Source organism: Onthophagus taurus, chromosome 10 (genome assembly GCF_036711975.1).
Source record: "Onthophagus taurus isolate NC chromosome 10, IU_Otau_3.0, whole genome shotgun sequence".
NCBI classification, from domain to species: Eukaryota; Metazoa; Arthropoda; class Insecta; order Coleoptera; family Scarabaeidae; genus Onthophagus; species Onthophagus taurus.
In genome coordinates this window covers 949,306-975,859 of record NC_091975.1, presented here as the reverse complement: position 1 = coordinate 975,859, position 26,554 = coordinate 949,306, and the positions used below count along the sequence as shown (strand labels likewise).

At 36.1% G+C, this 26,554-nt stretch overlaps 1 protein-coding gene across 19 annotated transcripts in view; it reads right to left on the bottom strand.

Moving 5' to 3' along the window:
- Positions 1 to 26,554, bottom strand: part of LOC111415491 (bruno 3) — a 318,531-nt gene that overhangs the window by 28,467 nt on the left and 263,510 nt on the right. For 16 of the 19 annotated variants that reach the window (XM_071199557.1, XM_071199540.1, XM_071199543.1 and 13 more), the window contains 2 exons: positions 6,244 to 6,292; positions 3,152 to 3,277 (listed from right to left, as the gene is read on the bottom strand). In XM_071199557.1, coding sequence (XP_071055658.1) covers positions 3,152 to 3,277; positions 6,244 to 6,292 — 175 coding nt within the window. Of the gene's footprint in view, positions 1 to 3,151; positions 3,278 to 4,159; positions 4,208 to 4,272; positions 4,403 to 6,243; positions 6,293 to 13,347; positions 13,539 to 26,554 lie in introns of those variants that run through there. The other 3 variants (XM_023047194.2, XM_071199556.1, XM_023047204.2) reach the window with 3 other exon arrangements.

The following is a 26,554-nucleotide window of genomic DNA, read 5'->3' as shown; positions in this document are numbered from 1 at the left end:
GAACGAAAAATCTCTTCCTTTCATACAGAAATCGGTACATACATAATGAAGTTTTAAATTTTAAGCTTTTTCACTTTCAAATTTCAATTTTTTACCGTATTGCAAATGTTGTCAGTCTATGAGTGTCATAAATATTGAGAGAACAATTTATGTACAAAAAGCTTTCTAACATCGATTTTAGTATTTGAGTTATGATCATAAATATTACTTTACTTTAGTAACCCAAATCATCTATATAGATGATTGTATCTAGAAAATGATGGCAGCTAAAACGGAAATGGTTATTGATTATGTTCTTTAGTGCATTATGAACAATTTATTTTTATTTTATTTAAGTTATGATTAATTATTGTACTAATGAAAATCATCAATTTTGATATGTTGGGGGTTTATAATATCTCATTTAAAAATGATCATAACTATGTTGTATCTGATAATGGATTCTATATTTTTGATTCATTTTATATCAAAAGTTTCTTCCTACGTTACTTTTAGTTTGTCAGTTATAAAGTTCGGTATTTTGACCATTTCCACCATCTAACTATAATATAGTTATAACTGAAGAAGATCTGGTTATGGATTATGTTCTTATGGTTTTTGCGTCACCTTTAGTTTGTCAGTTATTACCGAGTTTAGCAACGAAAACATTCAATTATGGTATTATGATTGATTCCAATAACAAAAACTATTCATTTTGATATTTTGGTAATTTTCAAGTTCTAACTAAAAAATGATTACAATTAACCTCAATCTGGTTATGAATCATATCATTATGGCTCATATCTAACAATTTATTCCTCCTTTATCTTTATTTTTTCAGTTTTGACTTCAACAATAAGGCCAAATAAAAATGCGAAAAAGTTGAGCGTTTACTAAGTGTGCTTTAGTAAGCAAAAATTGAAAAACATCCGAACCAAAGTACCCTTCATTTAATTTGCATCCCGCAGCATACGTTTTAGGGAGTAGACCAAAAAAATTTACGATCTCACAATCCGTTGGTCGTATAAATACTGATAGACACGGATCGACAGTATAATTGCGAGTTTTCGCGAGTTTTAGCCATCAAACGTCGCTGGCAGAGATTTACGCCGATCGTAAGGGTTTATTTTGGCTGTTTTTAACAATAACTACCCCCATTACAGGTCCGCTTTACAAATGGCACCCTAAATCAGCGCACGTCGACCCATTATGCCCTACATAATAAAACGAATCGTGGTTTGCCGACTCAAAATTCGAGATAGAAAATCCGTCAAGGGCTGCTGCTTCTCTTTCAATAACATCCTCTTTTTTGTGTTTTTTTTGGTTGATTGTTGGAGCACTGGATCTTTCGGAGCTGGGTTTTTATGGTCTTAATATAAACTTTTAATTAACCGGGCAAGTTTTTTGCCGTTCGAGGGACAAACGGGCCGCATCCGGCTTCGTGCCGCGTAATTAGACCGTTGAGGAGGTGTAGAAGAGCCCCGAAGTTGTTAGCACATTTCAAAATGCAAATTAGGGCGCCCCCGGCAGCTAAATATGCTCACAACTAACTCGGCGTTCACGCGTTTACACGCCCTATCCTCATCTCTCTCAGTTAGCCCTTCTACCTATGAACACCCAACCAACTCGTATTTGCACACTCAAATATTTGTCTAACCTCTTTGCACGTTTTAACTTATGCGTGACGGTTACACATAGTTTCCGGTGTTTGAAGATGAAATCACAACGAAATAATTAACTCGGAACAATTTGTAGCTAGTTCTAAAGTGAATTAGAGAGATTACTCGGTTCTTTTGAGTGAAACAAAACAAAAAAGGGATCTTAATTTAAAAGTGATCCGGGCACATAATCAAAGACAATAAAATAAGCGAGAATATGAAGAGCACCTCAAAGAATTTAATAAGACCGGACGGCTTGGCGTCGCGGGCACAAAACGAAAGTTTAATGAAAGTTTAATTAGATTTTTTCCCTTTTTCTATATTTCCCGGTCCTCGCATACATAATAAGCCCGTTTGCGACGTCTTAAATATTCATGGCGCGCGCGACTAAAGATTCGCCCCGATGAAAAATCGCGGATGAGTGCGGGCGCGCGTTTAATAGTTTCGAAATTAAATCCGGCGCTTAAAAAGTTACTGAATCCCTTTACCCGAGCACCGCAATTATATATTCGTTAGGCGAATTTCGTATTAAAGTTGCTCGGGGCAAATTGATTTTTAAAGTGCTCAAAAACGAATTTAAAACGGGAATTATAGTTATTGGATTAAGGCCTATACGAAGTTGGGCCCCAGTTTTTCTAGCCCTCGATTAGATATTTTGATTAACATAAAAGAACCCTTAGCTTAATGGCAATACTCGGGAAATGGAGTATATTACAAAAAAACTGTTCGCAAATTTCATTTTCAATAATATATCGAGAAATATACGAAAATTTGATGAAATTCGATGTTTCACTAGTTAATGGTAACATTAGAGAATCGGAGCAGTCTAGGGAATGTTTGGGATTTTAACTTACTTATGCCCACTTTTACCATCCTCCTGATAAACTATCTAGAGGATAGTTGCCATGGTTACGGCGGTTTTAAGCACTCTCATTGGCTAAGAGCTGGATTTATCTATCGGATAAATTTATCAAGAGGTGGTAAAAGTGGGCCGGCCCACTTTTACCATCCTCCTGATAAACTATCTAGAGGATAGTTGCCATGGTTACGGCGATTTTAAGCGCTCTCATTGGCTAAGAACTGGATTTATCTATCGGATAAATTTATCAGGAGGTGGTAAAAGTGGGCCTTAGATTGATAATAGTCATAGTTGGTTAATCGCTTGCGTATAACGTTTTATTGGATCATTACAAATAATTTTCATCGACAACACTTTTCGTTTTCCAGTTATTATGTTTTTTTATCCAAAAACCTCAATTTAGTAATTTCGAGATTTCAAAATCCAAAAAAGTGAAGATTAGATGAAATCGTAGATTTAGAACACGTTGTTGATATTGCACGGAATTTAAATGTTTTAGAAAAAAAGTTTTAGTAATAAAAGTTGTAGATAATTTTATTCTTAACAAAATTGCTCTTTTACATTTTTACTCTCAGATGCTTAAGTATCGAGATAAATTCGAAAAGAAATGAATTAAATCAAATTTAAATTAAGACAATGTTGGTGTTACATTTACCTTTGCTGGCACCATCGGGTCCTCGAAGAATCGTGCACTCCTCTATTGTTCCGAATGGAGCAAAAAGCTGTCTAACATCCTCTTCAGTTTGTTGCTTGCTCAGCATACCAACGAACAGTTTTCTATCTGGATGGAACGAAAACAAAACGTACAATTAGTCGCGTTCTAACTTGTTGCGTTCTTATTGTTCGGCCAGTAACATTTAATACAACAACTCTATAAACGCTGATTTGGTGCACAATCCACTCAATAAATAGTAATAATAAAAAACGACAGTAAACCAAAGAACCAAAGGGGTGGTTATGAAAGATTTTAACAAAACGATTCAGTTTTTTTTAATTAAATAAAATAAAAAAGGGGAGGGATTAAGACGGAGATGAAGAGAAGAGATAACCCTTTTTCTATTTACTTCGATGGACCCCATTCCCCGGGGGGTCGTCCGATCGGTGTGGGCATTATGGGGGGATTAGGGTCTCTCCGGGACAAGCGTGGGATTGTAACGGACTCACCTCGGAGGACCAGGCAAAGTGCGCACATCTACTAACATGTTAACACGAGTGAGCACACGCTACCAGTAGCAGAGTTCGACAGAAGCCACATTTAACTAAAAACTATTTCGCTACACAATCTGCAAAAAATCAATAATATAAACTTTTTAACTTTGAGATTTGGAAATTTGCAGATGGTGTTTAAGTAACTAAATTAGATACAATGTAACAATAATGGACATGGGAATAAGATGTTTTGATTAAGTTGATTAAGATCAAATTGATTTGGTTTCTTATTTCGGTGACCATCATTGCGGAAAATGACCATGCTCTGCTAAATTTCCATTGAAGGATGCGGTGAATGCATCCTTGAATAGATGAAAGAATATTAAGTAGATACATTGAGACAGTATGTCGTTGTTGGTGGGGTGCCCTAAGCTGTCGGTGTTTGCCTGGTTGTCCGAGGATTGCCCAAGAAAAAAAAATAATTAAGAGAATTACACACAACGTCTAGACATACATCGAACGAGCGAGCTGACCATGTCCTGCACGGAACAACGCACTACAAACACGTCTAATACGCACGACACTGTACGGTCACATTTCGGCACAACAAGGACAGGGCGGTCTTACGTGACCAGGCGCAGGCGGTGCCCTCTACAGTCGCGCTACACGCAGCACCTCCTGCGGGACTCTGCTGGCCATCGCTCTGCAATAAGACAGAGTCCAGGCCGGCTGATTAGGTCCGCTTCCCGCTTCTAGCCTGGACATCAGAACACAGCCTTATATCGATGTTAAGGCTTAACAAAATCCCGTCTTTTCAACCTTTTCACTTAACATATACTCAAATTCGGCTCAATCACACTCATTAAAGATAATAGGATCAAAAAATGTTTCAAATCAAATCATTATGACAAAACAACATTAATTTTAATAGTTTTCAATAGATGGCGCTACATTTTACTTAATTTATCTTTCGGCTTAGTTTAGGTCAGATATCCCAGTCCATTTAATTTCTTCGTGGTTAAATTGTGAGCAATCCTCGAAAGGACGCGATTGATGACCGTCGCGACGCCTTATCTCCGTTTAAATTCATTTAACTTTCTAAACCGTGGTATGACGAGTTCGAAACGACGACGCCCCATTGTCAATTGTCAAGGTTATGCGGATTATTAATTAACACTCCGGCGTGGTGTACAAAACACCTATAACGGTACGGCGCGGCGTCGCGACGCTCTGACAGCTTGAACAACGGGCTAAGTTGATTATGTACGGCTTAGTTCCACGCATGCCGTTTCCACGAAAATTAATTGTTTTCCGAGTACCATTGTATAACCCCACAAGTCTACACACGTTTGAAGTACTTTTGAATAACAATGGATCCATTCTATACTCATTAAAAAATGGTATATAGTAAACTTAGCAGCTTTTAACTTAAAAATGGTTAAAAATAAGATGAATCTGTTTATGGATTATATATTTTTGGTTCATTACGCAACATTCATTAAAGTCTATTAACTTTGATTTTTTCGGTGTTCCACTTCGTATCTAGAGTATAGTATTCTTGGTTTATTACAAACACTTTATACACAAAATATTTTTTCCATCATTTTTTGTTCTTGAGTTATGATCGTTATTCGATTAATAAAAAACATCAATTTCGATGTTTTGTGGTAGATTTTCACTTGGGGGTCAACTAGTGCAAAGGAGAAACTTCAAGCAGCATCTAGTCCTCCATTAGCGGTATGTAGTCTTTTGGAAGTAGCATGTAGTCTTCTGCAAGCAACATCTAGTTTTCTAATCATCTGGAAGCGGCACTTAGTTTTTTGCAAGCAATATTTAGTATTTGGCTAATAGTATCAAGTCTTCTGGAAGTAGTAGTTACTCTTTTACTAGCAGTATCTTGCCTTCTACAAACTGTATCTAGTTTTTCAACAGCATCTACTCTTCTGGGAGTAGTACCTAGTCTTTTTCAAGCAGTATTTTGTATTTTGCAAGCAGTATCAACCCTTCTGGAAGTAGTAGTTAATCTGTTACGAGTAGTATTTAGTCTTTTGCAAGCAGTACCTGGTCTTCTACAAGCAGTATCTAGATTTTGAATAACATCTACCCCTTTGGAAGCAGCATATTTAGAGTTAGTGTTTTGCAAGTAGTATCAAGTCATCTGGAAGTAGTAGTTAGTATTTTACAAGTAGTATCTAGCCTTTTGCAATAAGTACGTAGTCTACTGGTTTTGTATCACTGAGATAAATGAGTACTCTCTTAATTCGCAAAATAAATTTTTTTTCATCCTATTACCTTATTTTTTCAACCACACTCTCATTCATTCTCAATCAAACCAAGCATTTACCCTGTCTATTCGTTTAAACTTCCATAATATAACATTCGCCCCCGATACGTGCACGTACAATTTAGAGAGATAACGTTCCGTTTGAAATTTAGTAATTTCTCGGTGATGATGAAACGTTGAAAGAACCATTAAAAAAGCAGAAACTCGACGTTCGCACTCGCGGGTCGCTCAAAATCGGTTGGTCCCGTTCGTATATAGAGTTTCGCAAAGAAAAACACCGTTCGCCGACGTTCCGGGAAAATGTTTCCACTTACCTCCACGATTCTCACTGTCCGCTGGCTTCACTTGGATAGGGCGGTTCATCTGCAAGAAAGCAAAAAAGAAAAATTCAATTCTGCGAGCTTTTAACATCCTCCGCGGTTGTACTAATAGAGAGAGGGTTTCTATTATTGACCGTCGCGTACCGCGTTTAGCTGCGGTCCAATTAAATCTGAACGGCAAATTGCTTTAATTTTCTGGCCGCGAAGTCGCTCTATGGAAATTGCGTTTGAAACGTTTGTATGGACGCAACGTTCGATAAATGTCACCAATCGTTCTATTAATTGCAATCAACTTTCAGTAATTATAGTTTTAATCAGTTAGTAGTACCAATTTATTTCAAAAATAATTACTTAATACAAAAATTGACTTTTTTATGACACCACGAAACAGAAAAACTTGATTGGTGTGTATCAAAATGGCTCAAATTACTTTATAAAAAGCTTAGAATACTTGGCAAAAAAGAAAGAAGTTGGAAAATTAATTTCCAGAAAATTCAAAAAATTTTGGAGTATGAAAATAATGTTGATTGGTGTCTGTCAAATCGATTAATAACAATTAATTTGAACCATTTTGACACACTCCAAAAGACTTCAAAATCAGATTTTACTTATTTGCCATCCTCAATAACTACCCCAGGAATCTTTTTAATCGATTTAAACCATTTTAACATACTCTAATTAACATTTTCTATTTTCTGCTATGTTTGAAACAGTTTGAAAAATTATCAAAATTATTTTTTTATATATATTTCATTCTTATTAAGTATTTTAGATATATTTTTATTGATTTCATTTTGACACACATAAATCAACATTTGCAGTGTTCTGGTACTTTTGAAATACATTCAAAAAACATCAAAATCATTTTTTGTTAATTATTTAGTCCTCATTAAGTATCTTCGATGCACTTTTAATTGTTTAGAACCATTTTGACACACACCAAATGTGTCAAAATCGAAATTTTTTATTTTTTCAACTTTTTTTCGTTTTTCCCAAGTATTATGAGGTTATTATAAATTGATTTGAGCCATTTTGACATACACCAATCAACATTTTCTGCTTTCTAGTATCTTTGAAACACTTTTATGTCATAAAATAACGCAATAGGAGTGAATTAATTAAAAAATTATTAGTTTCCTGCAGATACCTGCATCATTATTCATTACCGATACGAAACAAAACAAGATTGAAACGTTGTGGTCGATCATGCCATTACAAAGGATAAAATGCGTCCTAACAAGTGTCCTCAATGGTGCCGATTGTCCGGTTCCAATTATTATTTAATTACGGCGACGTTGCAGGGGCGATAACCGACAGGCGCAGGAAATTAAAGGTCTGCTTCTATTAACGTCGCGACGCCGACGCCGGCGTCCTCCACCACCACCACCACGTCGCATCGTGTTTTAGTCGTATCTCCATAGATACACATACAGTTGTGCCATCGTTGTCGTATTGTCCCGTCGAGCTACATTAAGGGTCCGTTATACTTGCCCCATCGAAAATTCACCTCGAACGTTCGACAAAGAGGCGCGTCGATTACTTTTATGGGATCCATTAAAAGCACTCGTACTTTAGGGGACTGTGCTTTTGTTTAGCTTGTCTTTTTCCCTTTGTCTTTTTCACCTAATTTTTTTTTGTTTTTTTGCTGGCTTTGATAGATCAGTGGTAATAGAAAGGTCGCGGTCGTAATGGCATCTGTCGGAATTTCACGGCGTCGCATAAGTTTAAGGGCCGACCCAGATGCGTCTAAATGCACTTTCCTAGAACTATCAGCGTAATGGGCGACGTTAAAACCATTCGTTCTAATCGAGACGTAATTTTTATTAATAACACCTCTATTTTCGTTTTGAAATCAAATATTTGAGCGTCCCACCTTCGTCGCCGTTTTAATACACTAATGGTGAAGGAAACGTTAGAACTTAATGGAGCTTTTTTAATTTATTTTGTACGCCGTGTTTGTATGACGACGATTCCCCACGTAAGAAGGCTTTAAAGTTAATTGGTCGCGTTCTTTCTGGCAATTCAGTTGGGTTATCTGTTTAATTAATCATGAGTCGGGTATCAATTTTTGTATTAAGTAATTATTTTCGAAATAAATTGATACTACGTTAAATCTTTAATCATTGAAAGTATTGAATCGATTTCAACCATTTTGAGACACACGTCTCAAAAAAGTACACACACCTTCTTCTATATTTAGAGAACAAATTCAACAATTTTAGACAATCACTTTTAAAAAATCGATCCCTTAAGATATCGTAATGATATATTTGATAACTATAGAAAAGGATACATATTTTTTCATGAACCAAACAGTATTTGAATATCTCTAAGTCTACAATTTTCAAAAATCATCTTTAAAAAATCGCTAAAATCGCGTTCTTAAGATATCGTAATGAAATATTTGCTAATTATAGAAAAGGATACTTTTTTTTCATGAACCAAGGTTGTATTTGAATATCTATCTCTATTCGTTTTTGAGATAGTGATTGTTGAATTTTCCTGACTTTATAACGTCAACAATTTTCGACAATCATCTTTAAAAAATCGTAAAAATTCGAATTCTTAAGATATCGTAATGATATATTTGCTAATTATAGAAATTGATACGTATTTTTTGATGAACCAAACCGTATTTGAATATCTCTATTCGTTTTTGAGTAACAAATTTTATCATTAGAACCAGTATAGATGAATAATGTATACAATTTAAGAAATAATTTTTATCATAAATTAAAGTCCAAACTATTTTTATTAAAATGATATACAGGGTGTATCTGAATGACATGCCCAAACTTCAGGGGGTGATTCTTTAGGCAATTTTAAGGGTACTTTGATATACAGGGTGAGTCAATAGTGCGGGGACGGAAGATAGTGGCTATACTATTGAAAATAAAAGAAATGTTTTTATGCCATCATATATTACCATCAAAGCTGTATCGATTAAAATTATTTTCAGCTATACAGGGTGTTTCACTATTCCAGGACCATACTCAACTTCATTTTTTTAAATGGAACGCTTTGTATTTTTTTACATATTCTGATTTGCTGTCTTAAATGCTACGACTGCATATCTTGTTTTTAAATTTTGAATGCAAGGTTGCCAAGTTATTATTTTTTTTGTGAAAAAGTTTGAAAATTCAGGTGGTCACTTAAAATTCGTTATCTGCATTAATATTGAATATTGAAGATTGCAATTTGGGGTGTCGATAAACAAAGCTTGGGTCTTTCGAACACTGTTCATACTATTGGATATCATTGTACAGGGTGTTTAGCAAAAGCGATTAATTTATGCAATGTTTGGAGAACCATAACTTTGTTATTTTAAATGGAACACCCCGTATTTTTCTAAGGTTTCGGATAGCCTTATTAATTATCTTTCATTTTTGTTAAGCATATGGTATCTCTAATACGTGTACTTTTTGAGAAAATTAGACTGCTTTAAAAATGTCGGCATAAACGTGATTTATTAAAAAAAAGTAGGCTTTGAAAAGATTTTTATAGCAATACGAAGTGTCAAACAATTAAGTTTTGATTTCTCTTTGTTTGTTCATAACGTGTTTCCAAAATCTGTTGTTTGATTAAAATGAATTTTAGTCAAGAAGAACTTATTGATATGGTATATTTCTTGGGTGCGGGAGAGCGAAATCCATTTCTTGCCTCTAGACTTTACGCTCAACAATTTCCAGAGCGTAGGCATCCTAGGGTTGAAGCATTTGAAAACCTTCAAGAAAGGTTTGAAAGAACAGGACACGTCAAATACGAAAAAAAAGATCGCGAGAAACGAACCACTCGGGAAGAGAACGAACTTTCTGTATTATTAAAGGTAGTTGAAAACCCGCACACTAGTACACGCAAAATAAGCAATGAGCTTAACGTCAGCCAAACGTCTGTTTCAAGAATCTTACGAAAATATAAATTTCATCCATACCATATTCAATTAGTACAAGAACTTGATGCAACTGATTTCCAGAAAAGGCTAGAATTTTCGGAATGGGCATTAGAAAAAGTTCAACAAGAGTATAATTTTTTTGATTATCTATTATTCAGCGATGAGGCAACGTTTCACAAAAATGGCTACGTTAACCGCCATAACTTTCATTATTATGATACTATCAATCCTCATTTTATACGACCAGTAGACCACCAACATCGATGGTCTGTAAATGTCTGGGCAGGGATAGTAGGATCTTGTTTGATCGGGCCGTATTTTTTCGAGGGAAACGTTAACGGAGAATCTTATTGGAATTTTTTGGAAAATCACCTGCCAGCACTTTTAGGAGATGTTCCACTAAACGTTCGGCAAAGAATGTGGTTTCAGCACGACGGTGCGCCACCTCACTATAGTAGGATAGTTAGAAGACATTTAGACAGAATTTTTGTTGATCGGTGGGTAGGCAGAGGAGGTCCTGTTAGATGGCCACCACGTTCTCCGGATTTGACAAAATTAGATTTTTTTTTGTGGGGATATGTAAAAAGCTTGGTATATGAAGAACCACCAACGACGAAAGCAAATATGATGAATCGTATTCGCGATGCGTTTGAAACAATAAACGTAAACATGTTGCAGAACGTTAATGTTTCATTTCTTAGACGAATTGAAACTTGTGTTCAACAACAAGGAGGCTATATTGAACATTTACTTTAATTTTGTTTTGTTAATGGTTGTTGCTTAATTCTTCATTGTATTTTTTTTAATATTGTGTATTGCACCTATATCTTTTTCGACATAAACTTACTTATATGTTCAAAAATGTTGTTCCATAGCCTACATTTTGTAAATAAATCACGTTTATACTGACATTTTTAAAACAGTCTAATTTTCTCAAAAAGTACACGTATTAGATATATCATATGCTTAACAAAAATAAAAGAGAATTAATAAGGCTATCCGAAACCTTAGAAAAATACGGGGTGTTCCATTTAAAATAACAAAGTTATGGTTCTCCAAACATTGCATAAATTAATCGCTTTTGCTAAACACCCTGTACAATGATATCCAATAGTATGAACAGTGTTCGAAAGACCCAAGCTTTGTTTATCGACACCCCAAATTGCAATCTTCAATATTCAATATTAATGCAGATAACGAATTTTAAGTGACCACCTGAATTTTCAAACTTTTTCACAAAAAAAATAATAACTTGGCAACCTTGCATTCAAAATTTAAAAACAAGATATGCAGTCGTAGCATTTAAGACAGCAAATCAGAATATGTAAAAAAATACATAGCGTTCCATTTAAAAAAATGAAGTTGAGTATGGTCCTGGAATAGTGAAACACCCTGTATAGCTGAAAATAATTTTAATCGATACAGCTTTGATGGTAATATATGATGGCATAAAAACATTTCTTTTATTTTCAATAGTATAGCCACTATCTTCCGTCCCCGCACTATTGACTCACCCTGTATAAACCATGGGCGACTTGGGCTCCCCTAAGGAGCTACACCCCTCCAAAAATGGCGGAAAATTTTGGTTTAATTTTTTTTTTCTCAAAAACCATAAACGCTAGGACAACGAAATTTGGGGAATATGTTTAACTGGTAGTAGGGCACGTTTTCACCCTATTTGGACTTTGAACCTATCCTTCTAAACTACTAAACGTAACCACCCCCTTTACATTTTTGCTAAAATTTTTTTATGCAGAGGGTAAATACATTTAAAAAAAATTACATAGGTAGATGAAAGTATTCTAAAACTTTTTTGTCTCTCTAAAATTTTTCCAAAAACGACTAATTTTTGAGAAAAAAAATAATAAAGTAAACACTGCCCGTTCAACAACGGGGTTGTCGATCAAAAGTTGGAATGAATTTTTAATGAAAAAATCTTAGTAGGCTTTGCAATCTTTGTCAGAAATATTTTTGACGTTTAAATGTCAGTGGTTTTCTTACTATTATTATTGTTTTATTTAAGAATCACCCCTGAAGTTTGGGCACGTCATTCAGATACACCCTGTATAATAATTGGTGGGTTGAACCAAAAAAAAATTGAGATTTTTACCCTTTCGGGTTAACGTTAAAAGCACAACGGATTAAAAAAAAATCTCGTATGGTTTTTAAAAAAACAAATTCCTAAAGTTTTTTATTTATTATTTTTTTAAATTTTATATATAACAATAAAAAGGTGGGCGAAAAGTAAAAAAAAAGTTTTCCTAAAAATGTTTTGGATAAAAACTGTTGGTAATGAATCAAAAACTGCTAATATTATTAGTTTGTGGATCATTTATTATTTAATAACGTGATATGAGTAATATTTATCTTTAATAATATTGATGGTATCGCAAAACCGGATAACAGTGTTTAAATGTTTTCTAATGATCCACCCTTTATCGTCTAATAATGCGTAATGGTACATAAACTATGCGCACCGTTTATACAAGCTTTAGGTCTCATTAAATCCCATCGAATATAACCCAACGGTAAAACGGACAGGTAATGTGGTGATGATATCAGAAAATTGCTAGCAACGTTATTATTTTTTTTTATTTTGATACCTAACTTAATAGTTCTGAGATAGTATTCATCATGGTAGATTTGAGAGGCGTTTAATCATATCCGCGACGCGACGCCGTCCCCGGTAATTAATGGCATCAGATATCTTCGATAAACCGAGTTAATTCTGTCACACTTCCAGGGTGATTAATGTAATTAGGCCAATGACAAGGAACAATACGTATAATTTACACCAACGGTCGCCCCCTGGGAGATACGACCGAATGATGAATGCCCATCATCGCCCCCAACAATGCCATAATGGTACCTTAACAATACTATGTATCTGCTATGTCTATGAAACCGAGAAATTTTGTTACAAAGAACTTAATGATAATAATGGTGAAAGTTGAAAAATAAAAGTGTTGAAACAAAGCGGTTCCGAGTCTGCGAGAAGTTCAACAAGTTCCCAGCGAGTAAAATGGTGGAAAACGGTGAATTTAACGCAAGGATAAACAGAAATCACTACAACGCCCCTTGCACTTGCAAAACTATCCGGTCCCATTAGCATTTCTAGACGGTCGAATCGGCGAATTCCCACAGATTCCCAACTACTTCCCACGGGCAACCAACCCCATTTTCTTCATTCAAGCAACTCTACTTACAACAGTGCAGAACTCGAAGCGGCACGGCTTCACTTCTTCGATTACTTGCACCATATGGACTTAACTTTACGATCTTAAACGTTGAAGAAACGAAATTGTTTCCCTTCCAAAATGAACGGACGATGTGAAACGTGATGGACCAGAAAGTTTCGACGTGCGCCGTGTCAACCCCCGATTATGGTCGAACGAGACTGAACGCGCACTGAGTTTCAGTCGGTTTCAGCGTGCCTCTGCACCCCACCAGCGCCTGAAGCGGTCTAACACATCGACCAATGAAAAGCGAGTATACCACGCACTTCTTATGCTCATTACGTTTTCGATCGATCGTCAGGCATCCCCCTAGCGAAAGAGGACCGAACAGGACAGGAAAAACGTAACAGGTTATACTCTGTGTATTATGTCTTTCGACATCGTGTGTTCTAAAAACTTGGTTGGGATTTAGCCGGCACGATTTTCTCTATTTTCTCAACTTTTATATACAGGGTGTATCAGGTATGAGTACAAAAAAATTGAGGGGTTATATTTCTTATAACACAATGTCCCATTCTTTGCCATTTTTAAGATATGATACGATAAAGTTAAGGGTTTGAAAGTTTAAGTATTGCTGTATAAAGAATTATATTAAGTAGGCTTTGTTTATGTAATATAGCTTTAATTTGACACATAAAAGTCATTCATGAGATATTTTTTTGGAGGTTGTTTACTTTATACGAATAAATTTATCACTTCTGTTTTATCACTCTTTAATGTGAAAATTTACAAAAATTTAGGTTTTAATAAATAAACTTACTTATTGTATTAAAAACAACAAAATTACAAAACTAGAAACAAATTACAAATTGCAAAGCAAAGCCTGCTTAGTATAATTCATTAACCAGTAGTACTCAAACTTGTGAACCCTTAACTTTATCGTATCATATCTTAAGAAGGACCAAGAATAGGACATTTTTTTCTACTCATATTTAATACACCTGTATATATGTATTATACAGGGTGGTTCAGTTTTTAATCGGGAAACTTTTCTAGGACGTAGTACTTGCCAAAATAATACAAGTTTTTTATATAAACATAGGGTCTAATAATTTATTCATTCTAAAAATGATAGTTTTAAAATATTAGCATTAATTTTAATAGTTTTTAATAGATGGCGCATACACATCTTTAAAAAATCGTGATGGAATATTTGTATGGAAATATAATTATATTCTTATATAATTTTATTCTTAACAATATCGTCACAATTGTGTACTTAATGTATTTAATGATGTATTTATTTTTATGATGTGTAAAATTTACTTTTTTGGATTTTCCTCGATGTTTATGCATTTAAGAGCAAAAGCATAAAAGATTAGAGAAATTATGTTTTCGAATAACATATTGTTGTTGAAAATAGGTTGAGAGGTTCTCTTGTGATAAACAAAATCCTATCTAATTGGGGTCTAACTTCTTCGTATAGGTGACCCCCAACTGCAATTCTTTCGTTATATTTACGTTACCGCTCTAACGGCACGAGGGTCTTTGTATATAAACATAAACATCCTCCTCGTCTGCGTTTACATTACGTGCGCACTTCGCTTGGGTAAGGAATTTAAAAATGGTGCGACGATGACGCGGTAAAAGAATAATCGACCAAGCTGCCCGTCCAGCCTTGGGGATTCATTGAGGACCATTTCGTGTAGCAAACCGGATGCCACCCACTTTCCCCAAAGGGCGGCTTATCTCCCCGCTGCAGTCGACGGGATCGAGACGCGAGAACGCGAGAAATAATGGTCCTAATAATGTTATCAACTGACTCGACTGAACACGAAAAATCCTTGAAATATAACTGCGTGTCACTCCGAACTAACGTTTAAAAGGATTTTTGACCTTTTCACATCAAAAAATTAAGCTACATAAACACTGTTACATTACTTATCGTACGAAAACTAAATAATAACGTAATATACACCGAGGTAATGGCTTCGTAAAAACTTCATTGTTATTTTAGCCTCCGTACTATTTCCATGTCTAAAAGCGGCTACTGGTTCGTTAATTAACGTCAACAATGAAATGGGTGGGTTATAATTTATATTAAGTATATCATAAAAAGATTATATTCATGTTATTATATTTTTATGAAACAATCCTATATTTTATCTTTTATATTTTCGCCCAGATTTGACTTTTCCTCACATAACTTCTGTATAAATCAAAATATTTCAACGATTAATATCTCAAAAGAAATCTTAAATGATATACATTATAATATGATATAGGAAGTATCTACAATATCCAACTTCAATGCAAGGGCGGATAATACCATGCAGAGTTACTCCAAATGACATAACCTACTTTCTCTCATTTCATTGCTCCATGTACTCTTCACCCACTACTCATTCGTATCAATGCCTTCGTACACATAGAGCTAATGGGTACTCTATTACGGTCTTATTTGATCTCCATACATTCTTGTTCCTCAAACGGGCATCTATATTCGTTCGATGTCATATCGAAACAAAATTGGATAGATTTCAGGGGATAATGTAGCCCATATAACAGCATTCAGTAAACCCAATCAGCTTGGCTTGAACAACGACATTTGATGTTTCAGACTTTTTGACAGTTAGCTTTAAAAGCTACCTTTGTTATACCTTTAGAAGCCACAACAATAAAAACCGAACCCATTCATTTGAACCTCAATCATCAAGTAATGTTGAAATCACTGGTTCTGTACTTATTCTAAAATCATTCCCATTAAAAGAGGTGTGTTCATTACCACTTGAACATACTTAAATAATCGTCTCTGCCCCCTTTTGATTGTATCGTGTATATGCGCCATCTGTTAACAACTATTAAAATTAATTCTAATATTTTTAAAACACATTTTAATTCAGAGTTGATTGCAAAAGTTGTTATCTCAATAATGTCTGTTTCATGAAAAACAACGTATGTATCTTCTTCTATAATACCCACGTATTTCATTAAAATATCTTTTTTTGCAAATTTTTGAATCTGATTCTAATTAATAAAAATTTGGGTTAATTTCAAAAGTTATTATCTCAAAAATGGATAGAGATATTCAAATACGGTTTGATTCATGGAAAACACATCTATAATTACCACATATTTCATTACGATATCTTAAGAATTCGCTTTTTGGCGAATTTTTTATTCAAATACTGTTTAGTTTATCAAAAAGTACTCTTCTTGTATAACTACCAAATATTTCATCAAAATTTTTCGCAATTTTTTAAAAGATGTGTAGGCGCCATCTATTAAAAACTATTAAAATTAATCCTAATATTTTAAAACTATCATTTAAAGAATGTATTATTAATATTTAATGTTATACAACAATATATAATACTCCAAAAATGTATATAATATATAAAAAAGTTGAGAATGAGCAAAAGTGTAAAAGAGCAATATTGCTAACAACAAAATAAAATAATAAGGTTTGTATATTGATGAAGCGTTGAGATCACTATTTAAGCGATGTTAATCTAAAAGAATAATAGTTGTGTTATTTGCTTGTGTGATGATTATTTTTATAATCAAAATTAACTTTGAGAAAGATAAAATGGGGTATCGGGGTAATACCCTTTATGTGTGGTTGGAAAGCACGTTCCCGTTTAATTCGACTTCCACCACCATCTTCCACCGTCTATCTCAGTTAAGGGTTCGATGTGACCCAAAACCGTGTTTATAAATTTTTACGATAAGGGGAGTATTTTACGACTGACAAACGTGAGGTCGCCGGTTACTATCATCCCCCCAACATGATTTAAACAAAACGAAACTAATTGTGAACCCTTCTATATTCGATATCTATTTATTCCAAGGAACGTCCGAGGATGAGAAAAGTGAGCACCCCACGGCTTGGAGTGGAATGAGTAAGAAATAAAAAGGGGTCTTCTTCAAAGGACAAGATATCACTTTTGTTTCGACGGCTCGGGATCGACCGCGCAAAGGCGGAAGGACGAAATCCAATTCTGAGCTTTCATTAAGGAACGAACGGGACGGGACGGGATCTGTCGTGGGTGGAAAAGGAGACGACGGGGTCCTCTGCCGGCGCGTTGCCGAAGCTTTTAATTAAAACTTTACTTTAAATATTTACGTTTCATATAAAGTTGCGGGCCCAGGTTGCTACTTAACTCGATTGCATTTCGTCCCGCCTTCATGTATAATTTGCGATTACAAATAATGGATCCCTTTTCAAATTTCTCATTTATGTAGGAAACGCAACGTCTATAATATCAATTTAATATCTAATAATTTTCTCGTAAAATCTTTTAAAGTAAATAAATCAAGTCAATATCTACATATCTAAGGGATAGTCGGTGTCGGACCTGGTGTTCTGATCTGTGTTTTGATCTCTTTGATGACACCTTCTTTGCTTTTGGCTTTGATCAAAACGATCTTTGCTAAAAGTCTTGGTTCGGAGGTACCAGTTTTTTCTTCTCTATCTAACAACAATAAAGGTTTTAATCTTCTGAGGCTTTAGGGACTTCTGAACCATGGATTGGTGACAGAGAAGTCTTCTGTCATCGTTTTCTTTTCTAACTTCGAAGTGTGCCCAGGAAAAGCTCGTGATCTTGGTTGTTTTCATAGCCCAACGATGATAACACCTCATATGAATCCATAGAGAAGACTTTAAACGTAAAAGACATACGTCCGTCGACAATCAAGTGGTGTATAGCCATGTTGAAAAGTCGGCAGATCACAGCCAGTCTGGGAGGCGAGTCGCTGACTATAAAGGCGCTAAGAGGATGTCCCCAAGGGGGAGTGCTATCACCTCTATTATGGTGCCTGGTAGTTGATGACTTGATGAACACCCTAACTAAAAACGGATTTAAGATACAAGGGTATGCTGATGACCTGGTAATCACAATCCGAGGTAAATATGATTCAATTATAACTCAGCTAATGCAGAAAGCCCTACTACTCACCAGTACTTGGTGCAGAAGCAATGGGCTCAGCATCAATCCCAATAAAATCGAAATAGTCCCTTTCACTCGGAGAAGGAAGCTACAAATAAAAGCACCCTCCATTGAAAGCAGAACTATTAACCTCAAAACAGAAACTAAATACCTAGGGGTAATACTTGATAGTAAACTAAACTGGAACTCACACTTAGATAAGGTGAGGAAAAAGGCCATCATGGCAAACCAGATCTGCCGCAGGCTCCTAGGAAGGAACTGGGGTCTCAAACCACGAATGGCTCATTGGGCCTATGTAGCAATAATCAGACCCATGGTCGCCTACGCCTCATTGGTTTGGTGGCCAAAAACAAAACATAAGACAGCTCAACAACAGCTGGCACAAATCCAGCGGTTAGCATGTCTTAACATAACGGGTGCAATGAGATCCTGTCCGACGGCTGCTTTGGAAGCCCTACTTGGTCTCACACCACTCCACATATATATACAAAAGGAGGCAGCCTTAAGTGCCTTATCACTGAAAACAGTTTCTTCACTCAAGTTGATGCAGGGTAATCTCAGAGGACACCTCGAGATCCTCAAAGACCCATGTCTAAATCACCTGATTGAAATTAAAACGGACCTTATACCGACGGAATACAATTTCAACCAACCGTATAAGGTCAAATTTAGTAGCAGGGATGATTGGGCCTCAACTAAAAAGAGGAGCCCTAGCCTGGTACACCGATGCTTCAAAGACAGTAAGATCTGGAGTAGGCATGGGCATCAGTGGACCAAATAGCCACATCAAATTGCCCCTCAGCTCGGACTTAACAATTTTCCAAGCAGAAGTTCTTGCTATAAACTTCTGCACCGCTTTGAACCTACAGAAGGGACAAAAAGGTGCATCCATAAACATTTTCACAGACAGTCGGGCCGCCTTAAAGGCAATTCAGGCGTACACGTGTGGCTCCGCACTGATCAGAGAGTGCACCAACAACCTGAGAGAACTCGCTAGGGGCAATGATGTTACCCTATGGTGGGTTCCAGGTCACAGCAACATTGAGGGCAATGAGAAGGCCGACAAGCTGGCCAAAGAGGCAGCAAACACGCCCTTCATTGGACCCCAACCTGGATGTGGACTACAAAAAAGAAACCTAAAACAAATAATCAACAACTGGGAGGTTTCAAAGATACGCTGGAAAGAACTTCCAGGTCACAGAGTATGATAACTCCGTCGCAAAACAAAACCAAAGAGGTTTTATGCCTCAGCAAAGGGGATCTAAGAACGCTCTCAGGCTACCTAACCGGCCATGTGCCCCTAAAATACCACCTCTTCCACATTGGACAAGCTGAGGATCAAACTTGTCGACTATGCAACGACGAGTCAGAAACTGCTGAACATATACTGTGCAATTGCGTCGCCAGAGGACGTCTAAGGCACAACGTCTTCGGTAAAACTCCCCTGTTACCTACCGACATAAAGGTTCAAGACCTCAGGACAATACTAAGGTTCATTAAGGACCTACATTTGCCCTAAACCTTTGGAGGGCTAAACTTACAATAGATCTTATAGGTCGCGGTAACGAGAGGGGCCGCCCTCCTCAGCCCGGCAGCAATAATAATAATAATAATAATAGCCCAACGAGGTGAGTTGCATGTTATTAACCACTGCTATCAGTGTCATATAAATATTTTTTTAGACCATCGATAAACAAAATAATACTCAATGATTTAAAAATCAAATTTGAAAACAATCGTAGAGTCAGTCATATAATTTTATTTTTTAGCAGTCGCAATTTCGCCTAAAAGCCCGTTTGCGAGTTTCCGTTCGAATTTATTCAACCTGTAAAATGGTTTTATGATAATTTCGGGTCCGGATTCGGTTCCGTTTATACTATAGGGCCGGTATTTACGAGTTTCTCTCTGGATAGAGCGCACCTGCCCGGAGAGCTAGGGGATGGTGGAAGCACCGCTTTGATTGGGACAACACTATACTCGGTTGAAACTTTTATTGGACTTTCCTAAAACATGATATCCGAGAAATCACTTCGCGTTAAAACGACAACGTCGGTAATAAAATACATACTCGCGTTTACTTCAACGCTTGTCGGTAATAAATACGGAAAATAGAACAATGTAATGGAATCGCGTCGAGTAAAACTCGACAAACTAGGGTATACGAGGGCTGTACGCGAGCTTTACTCGACCAATGGATTAGAAAATATTGCCCTCCTGGGGAACTCGAGTTATTGAATTATACAATGTGTGCTTAAGATCCCGATACTTAGAAATTACGATCATTAAAAGTGACCTCTATACGAGTTCGTTGCGTTATTGACTTCCTGTTCTTCTTAGTTAGTGTAATTTAAAGGTGGAATAAGATGCGAATGCATTACAAGATGTATATCCGCGTTCGTTGCTCTCTTCACGATGGTGGGGTGCGTCCTCTTTGATGTGCAAATATTTGAGGATAATTTGCGAAAGAAATTGCTGCCGTATTCCGTCGCTGTTGGAAATCAAATATTAATGGGCTATCGTCCTTGTAAATGGAACGTGCATCACATACATTACATAGAAGTATTACGATAAAAATGTAAAATAGTGATAATAATGAAAATAATGCGAAACGTGAAGTTGCTGCTACTTCTACCGATAGCAACACAAAAACGAAGAAAATTACTTGCTTTAAATGCTCAAAAGTTTTCAAGTGGTATTACCATTACGCCTGATGGGCATTATCAGCTCAATAGAATGAGTTTTGGTTTAAGTAGTGCTCCAGCAGTATTCCAAAGATTAATCAACACTGTACTTGGATCTCTAAGGTATGATGTAGCAATGGCATATTTGGATTATATCATTATACCATTCACCACCATCGAGGAAGGTCTGACACTTAAGCTGGAAAAATGCTATTTCTTCATGAAGGATCGAATACCTTGGCTATGAGAAGTTTTGATGTTTCCTTCAGAAAACACGTTTAAGATATTAGGTTAGATAGCAAGATATTATTTAACAGAAGTAAAAATTGTTTGTCGTTTTAAAAATTTCAAACCCCTTTACATTTTTTGATTACACCAACTGTCAACTTGAAAACTTTTTCGTGGAGGTACATTTTTCTAGTCGGCACGTTTCCCCGCTCAAGATGGATGACCTCAGTTAACCCCGCGACTGGATTACTTTCTACGGCACGGGAAGAGTTGAAATTGTTCGATGCCATGATGGATGGCGCCGGGGAATTACTAAAACTTTACGGCGGGGGAAATCTTCTGCCCGATACACACCGTGCGCCGGATCAAACAAAAGGTAGCATAGTTTAGTCCCCGAAGAAGGAGAAGACGATCTCACAGTCAAAAGGAAGTTCCCTTAATAAAATTGCTTTTTTTTCCAAAGAGATTCTAATCCCGTTTCGGCCGACTGCCTTCCTTCCTTCCTTCCATTCAACGATCTTCCCCCATCTACGTAATTACGCGATTTTTGCGATAGAATCTCCCTCCTTATAAACACTTCATCAAAAATAAACCACCCCACATAACAATCACCCCATCTCTTCTTTACTTTTCGCTATATGCGCCGAAATCGGGCCTCTCCTTCTGCGACGAAACTAATGAAATTGCGACGTAAGCGATCATCCGGAACCGTGAGACTGTTGTCTGCGATTCTTCCGACCTCACACCCCCTCAATGGTCCGATTTGCCGACTCATCATTCCCCCTTCGTTCCTTCCCACTTACTGGGATCGACAAACAATTCCTGGATTTCCCTACGGATTGCATCGAACATTTTCTCCTTTTTCTCGGCGACGATCGCGACCTTCTTTGATGAATTACCTCTCGGTTTTTTTACGTCAATCATTTTCGGGAACTTTATGAATTTAATTTTTCACTTGAAATGGGGATGTTGAAATTTGGGATGGTCTCGTACACGGCGAGCATGAACAAAGGAAAGAACCAGAAGGAAAATGCGACAGACAACGAGCATTTCCGTTTGGCAAACAAACACGTGTTTGCTCAGCTCCTCGAATAAGTTCGAAAGATGTCTAAAATGGGCGAATCTACATTCGGAACGTCACGCGTGTTTGTTATCGCCCGCTCAATTCTCCCGCTGCGCCCACGGGCACGTATCCCGTTATTGTCTTCGATTCTTTATTTCCAGGATCGCTTTTTTTGCCATTTTGTATTTAATTGAACCAGCTTCAAATAAACCAAGTTTGAAGATTTATGACATCATTTAGAATTGACTTGGACTAAACATTCTATAACCTGATGATATCTTAAAAGATATCCTAAATGATAAGGACTTTGATATAATACAAGTTGCCATAATCCAACATATCACAGACCTAATTGAAAGAGAAATTCACATTTAACATTAAACTAACACATTTTCTTTTATATCATATGAATAAATTGAGATATTGTGATGATCGATATCTCAAAGGAAACTGTAACTAATAAAGATTTCAATGTGATATGACTTGTTCAAATCTAATATCTCAAACGTTTATGATTAGGGTATTGGCTGAAGCTTAAAATTGTTAAAATCGTGATATAAATTATTTCTTTTGATAACTATTGGAAAAATAAAGATATTTCTATGGGTAATATCTTAAAAGAGACCTTAATCAACAAGGAATTCAATGCATTATGATGCATTATATTTGAATGAATCGTGTCGGTGAGATCAAGATACCCAGATAAACATTAATTTACCAAAATGAGATTTGGATCAACCTGTTGTATCTCCTGGTTTAGTTGAGATATTTTTATTTTTATTTTTTTTATTTACAATTTACTTAATTTGATATCATATGAATAGTAGATAGAGATACTTCAATGATCGATATCTCATACAGTTAAAAATAATTTGGTTGAAATAGATCATGAAATAATAAAATTACTAAAAATATTCAAATTATTCAGGAATACTGAAGCTCCAAATAAAGTTATCCCACCCAATCTCACAAAAAAATACTAACAATACGTATAAAAACAGGATGAATTTAGGAAAATTTCATTATCCCCAGTTGACACACTAAATACTCAATCTATATTTAAATGAACACGTTATTTATTTACTCGGTTTATTTTATCGAATGTTGCAGGTTGGTGGTGTAGCTTTGAATGATGAATCGATCGAAAACAGAGTGCGGAGTTTTATTCACGATTTTTTCCATTGCAAAATAAACGTTTATGTTTTTTTTGGATGCAGAAATAAATATAAAGTAATGAAATTACAAAGAAATAAGGCAGAGTCCCCAATGATAATAGTAGTTGGGTGTCGTCTGACAGCTGTCGGATGCACGACGCTTGGTTTGTATGTATGCAACATATGTACGAGGTGCCGGGGGGGATGAAAAAACCCCTCGTCCCACCGGAAATAATGCGAGGTGTCACCTGACATAAAAATATCCTGTTCAGTAATGTGCGGCGTGCAACTTTTATGAACCGGGATTTCGTTTGGCACGTGTACAACCCGTAAAATCGCGCGCCGGATTTAACGCGAACGATCAACGGATTATTTATTTTACGGCGTTAAAATCGAATCCTTAAACTAGACTTTTAGACACATTGATTGTTTTCAAAAATAAGTTCAAAATTTAATGATTTCTTTACCTGTACGCTTTCTATTTTTATTTTTTTTTCTTAAATTCGTCGGTCTTTAATGAGGTTCTACGCCGACCCGAAACGTTGGTTGGTAGTCAATGGCGGCGTTGCCCCTCGGGGCGGAATTATGAGGCTTTGTATTTATTGTGGTAGAAAATTCGCGTCCGACGGCGCCCGCTTTCTTAATGCGTTCCCGACGTATTCAAACGAGTGATCAAAGCGGCTGTCGGTCGAATTTTTCGGTTTTCGCTCTCTTTCCCCCTGTTTACTTTTAATACCGCTACCACTGACGAGAACCTCGGCCCCCGGCTTTGCCCCGATATCCGCCTTCCGTGCGGGGGGTCCGCGTGTTATTTTTGAAGGAAGTAATTTGTGTATCGAATTGGATTCGGAGAGGAAGAAACGATTTGAGTTGAACACTCCTTTTTCGATGCGTTTTCCTAACTTTTCCTTCAACTGATATACTCGTATTGAAATATATTTAACTGAAAGAATATTTTAGAAAATTTACTGTTTTCCCTGCAGAGATGACCTCAGAGAAGTCATCAAATGGTTATTGTACTCTATTTCATCCACACATCTACTATTCGTGCAAAAAGTCAAGGCCCCTCACTTTAGAGATCGATATCTTCGCAACCGCTCCATAAAAAAAATTGCAACAAAGTTTGTTGTAATCACTGAACATTTCTACGCAATTGGCAACTTTATCAACTTTGCGATTTTTTTTCTCGAAAACTATTGTACGAAAAAATTTTTATTTTGAACAGGTGGTAGTCTGATGTGTTCTCAATGAGTGGCATGTTTTGAAAACGGTTGGGTGGATTTCTTCGCGGATTTGACCAAAATATGTCAAATAATGTTGGTTGTCGGATTCCGTTATCAGTTTTTCAAAATTAAGGCTCTCTATTTTTTTAAGAGCGATATAATGGAATTACAAATTAAAAAGAAACAGAAATAAGCTCTGCGGGGTGACGAGGGTTCCGGCCAATCGGAACAGATGGTGCGTCCTAGACAGGACGTCGCGCCTTATTTATTTATGTAGGCAAGATAAAGGCGCGACGTACTGTCTGGGACGCACCATCTGTTCCGATTGGACGGAACCTTCCTCTCCCCGCATAGCTAATTTCTGTTTCTCTTTAATTTGTAATTCCATTAAATCGCTCTTAAAAAATTAGGGTTTTTTTGAAAAACTGATAACGGAATCCGAAAATCCGTGTTATTTGACATATTTTGGTAAAAACCGCGTTGAAATTCACCAGGTCGTTTTCGAAATAACCATATCCTACTAAACCGCGATTTTCCGCGAAACTATATGGAATATCGGAAAAATAAAATATGCCCCACATTAAGAACACATCGGTTTACCTACCACCAGTTCAAATTTGAAATTTTTTCGTCAAATAGTTTTGAAGAGAAAAAATCGCAAAGTAGACAAAGTTGTTGGCACTCTCAAAAATCGGGTACTTTTTTTCACTTAACTAAATAATAAATAAAATTAAAAGTAAAACCGCGGACCCGAAAATTTCCAAATTAACATGTGATACGCAGAAATGTTCACTGATTACAATAAACTTTACAGCAATTTTTTCCATCGAGCGGTTACGAAGATATCGATTTCTAAAGTGAGGGGCCTTGACTTTTTGCACGGATAGTAGATAGATTTGAAAATGATAACTTTAACTTTCTGAAACTTAAATATTATTATTATTATAAATATTATTATTATTATAAATATTATTATTATTAAGAGCATCAAACATGTCAATCTATCCATATGATATAAAATGAAATGTATTAGTTTGGAATTAAATATTTCAAGCTCTTTCCAATTAATTCTGTAACAACCGTTCCTTATGTTGGAGTAAAACAAATTATATCACAATAAAATCTTTATTATTTAAGCTTTCTTTCAAGATATCATATATGAGAATATCTGCATTTAACCAGAAAATACAAAGGGTTGACCCAAAGTCCAAAAAAATGTTTTGATATTTTATATATTTGGTATAGTATAAAGAAATAAAAAAGTGGTATTGAAATATGAAGTAATATAAAAACATGAAAATAATGAACACGTCCGTAACGGTTCTAAAAGAGACGATTTGGGTGGAAAGCGCGTCTTTAATATTTAAGTTAGCGAAGGAAGACGGCGTTTTCGTTGCACTTGAGTCGGATCGTTAAGTGTCGGGCAAAGGCGCCATTGAAAATAATAAAATTTTCATCCGGCGGGAACGCGATAAGACCCTTCACCGCGATACGTCACAACGTCCCCTTCGCGCCCATAATTCGCCCATAAATTCATAAGTTATTTACGGGACCCGTTCGGCGCCGATACGCCTTTTTATCCTTTTAAAACGATGCAGTTAGGTCGTTTACACAGGCCCTTTTCGTCCTTTTAAACATTAAATATTTACGCGGGTCAGCATCCTTAAAATAAGCTACATTTTACAAAAACTCTTTTTTGTTGATATACAGAGTGTTATTTAATTATCGTACCCGACGTCATCATTGCAAGTATGCAACCAAATACAAATACTGTGATATTGGTTGCATACTTGCAATGTTGACGTCGGGTACGAAATTAATTAACACACTGTAGATGTTAATTTTTATTACAAAACTTTTTGGGAATAGTTGGAAAACGTCACGTCCACAACGACGTGTCGCATAAATTCTAACCGAAACACAATAAATTCCAACGCGG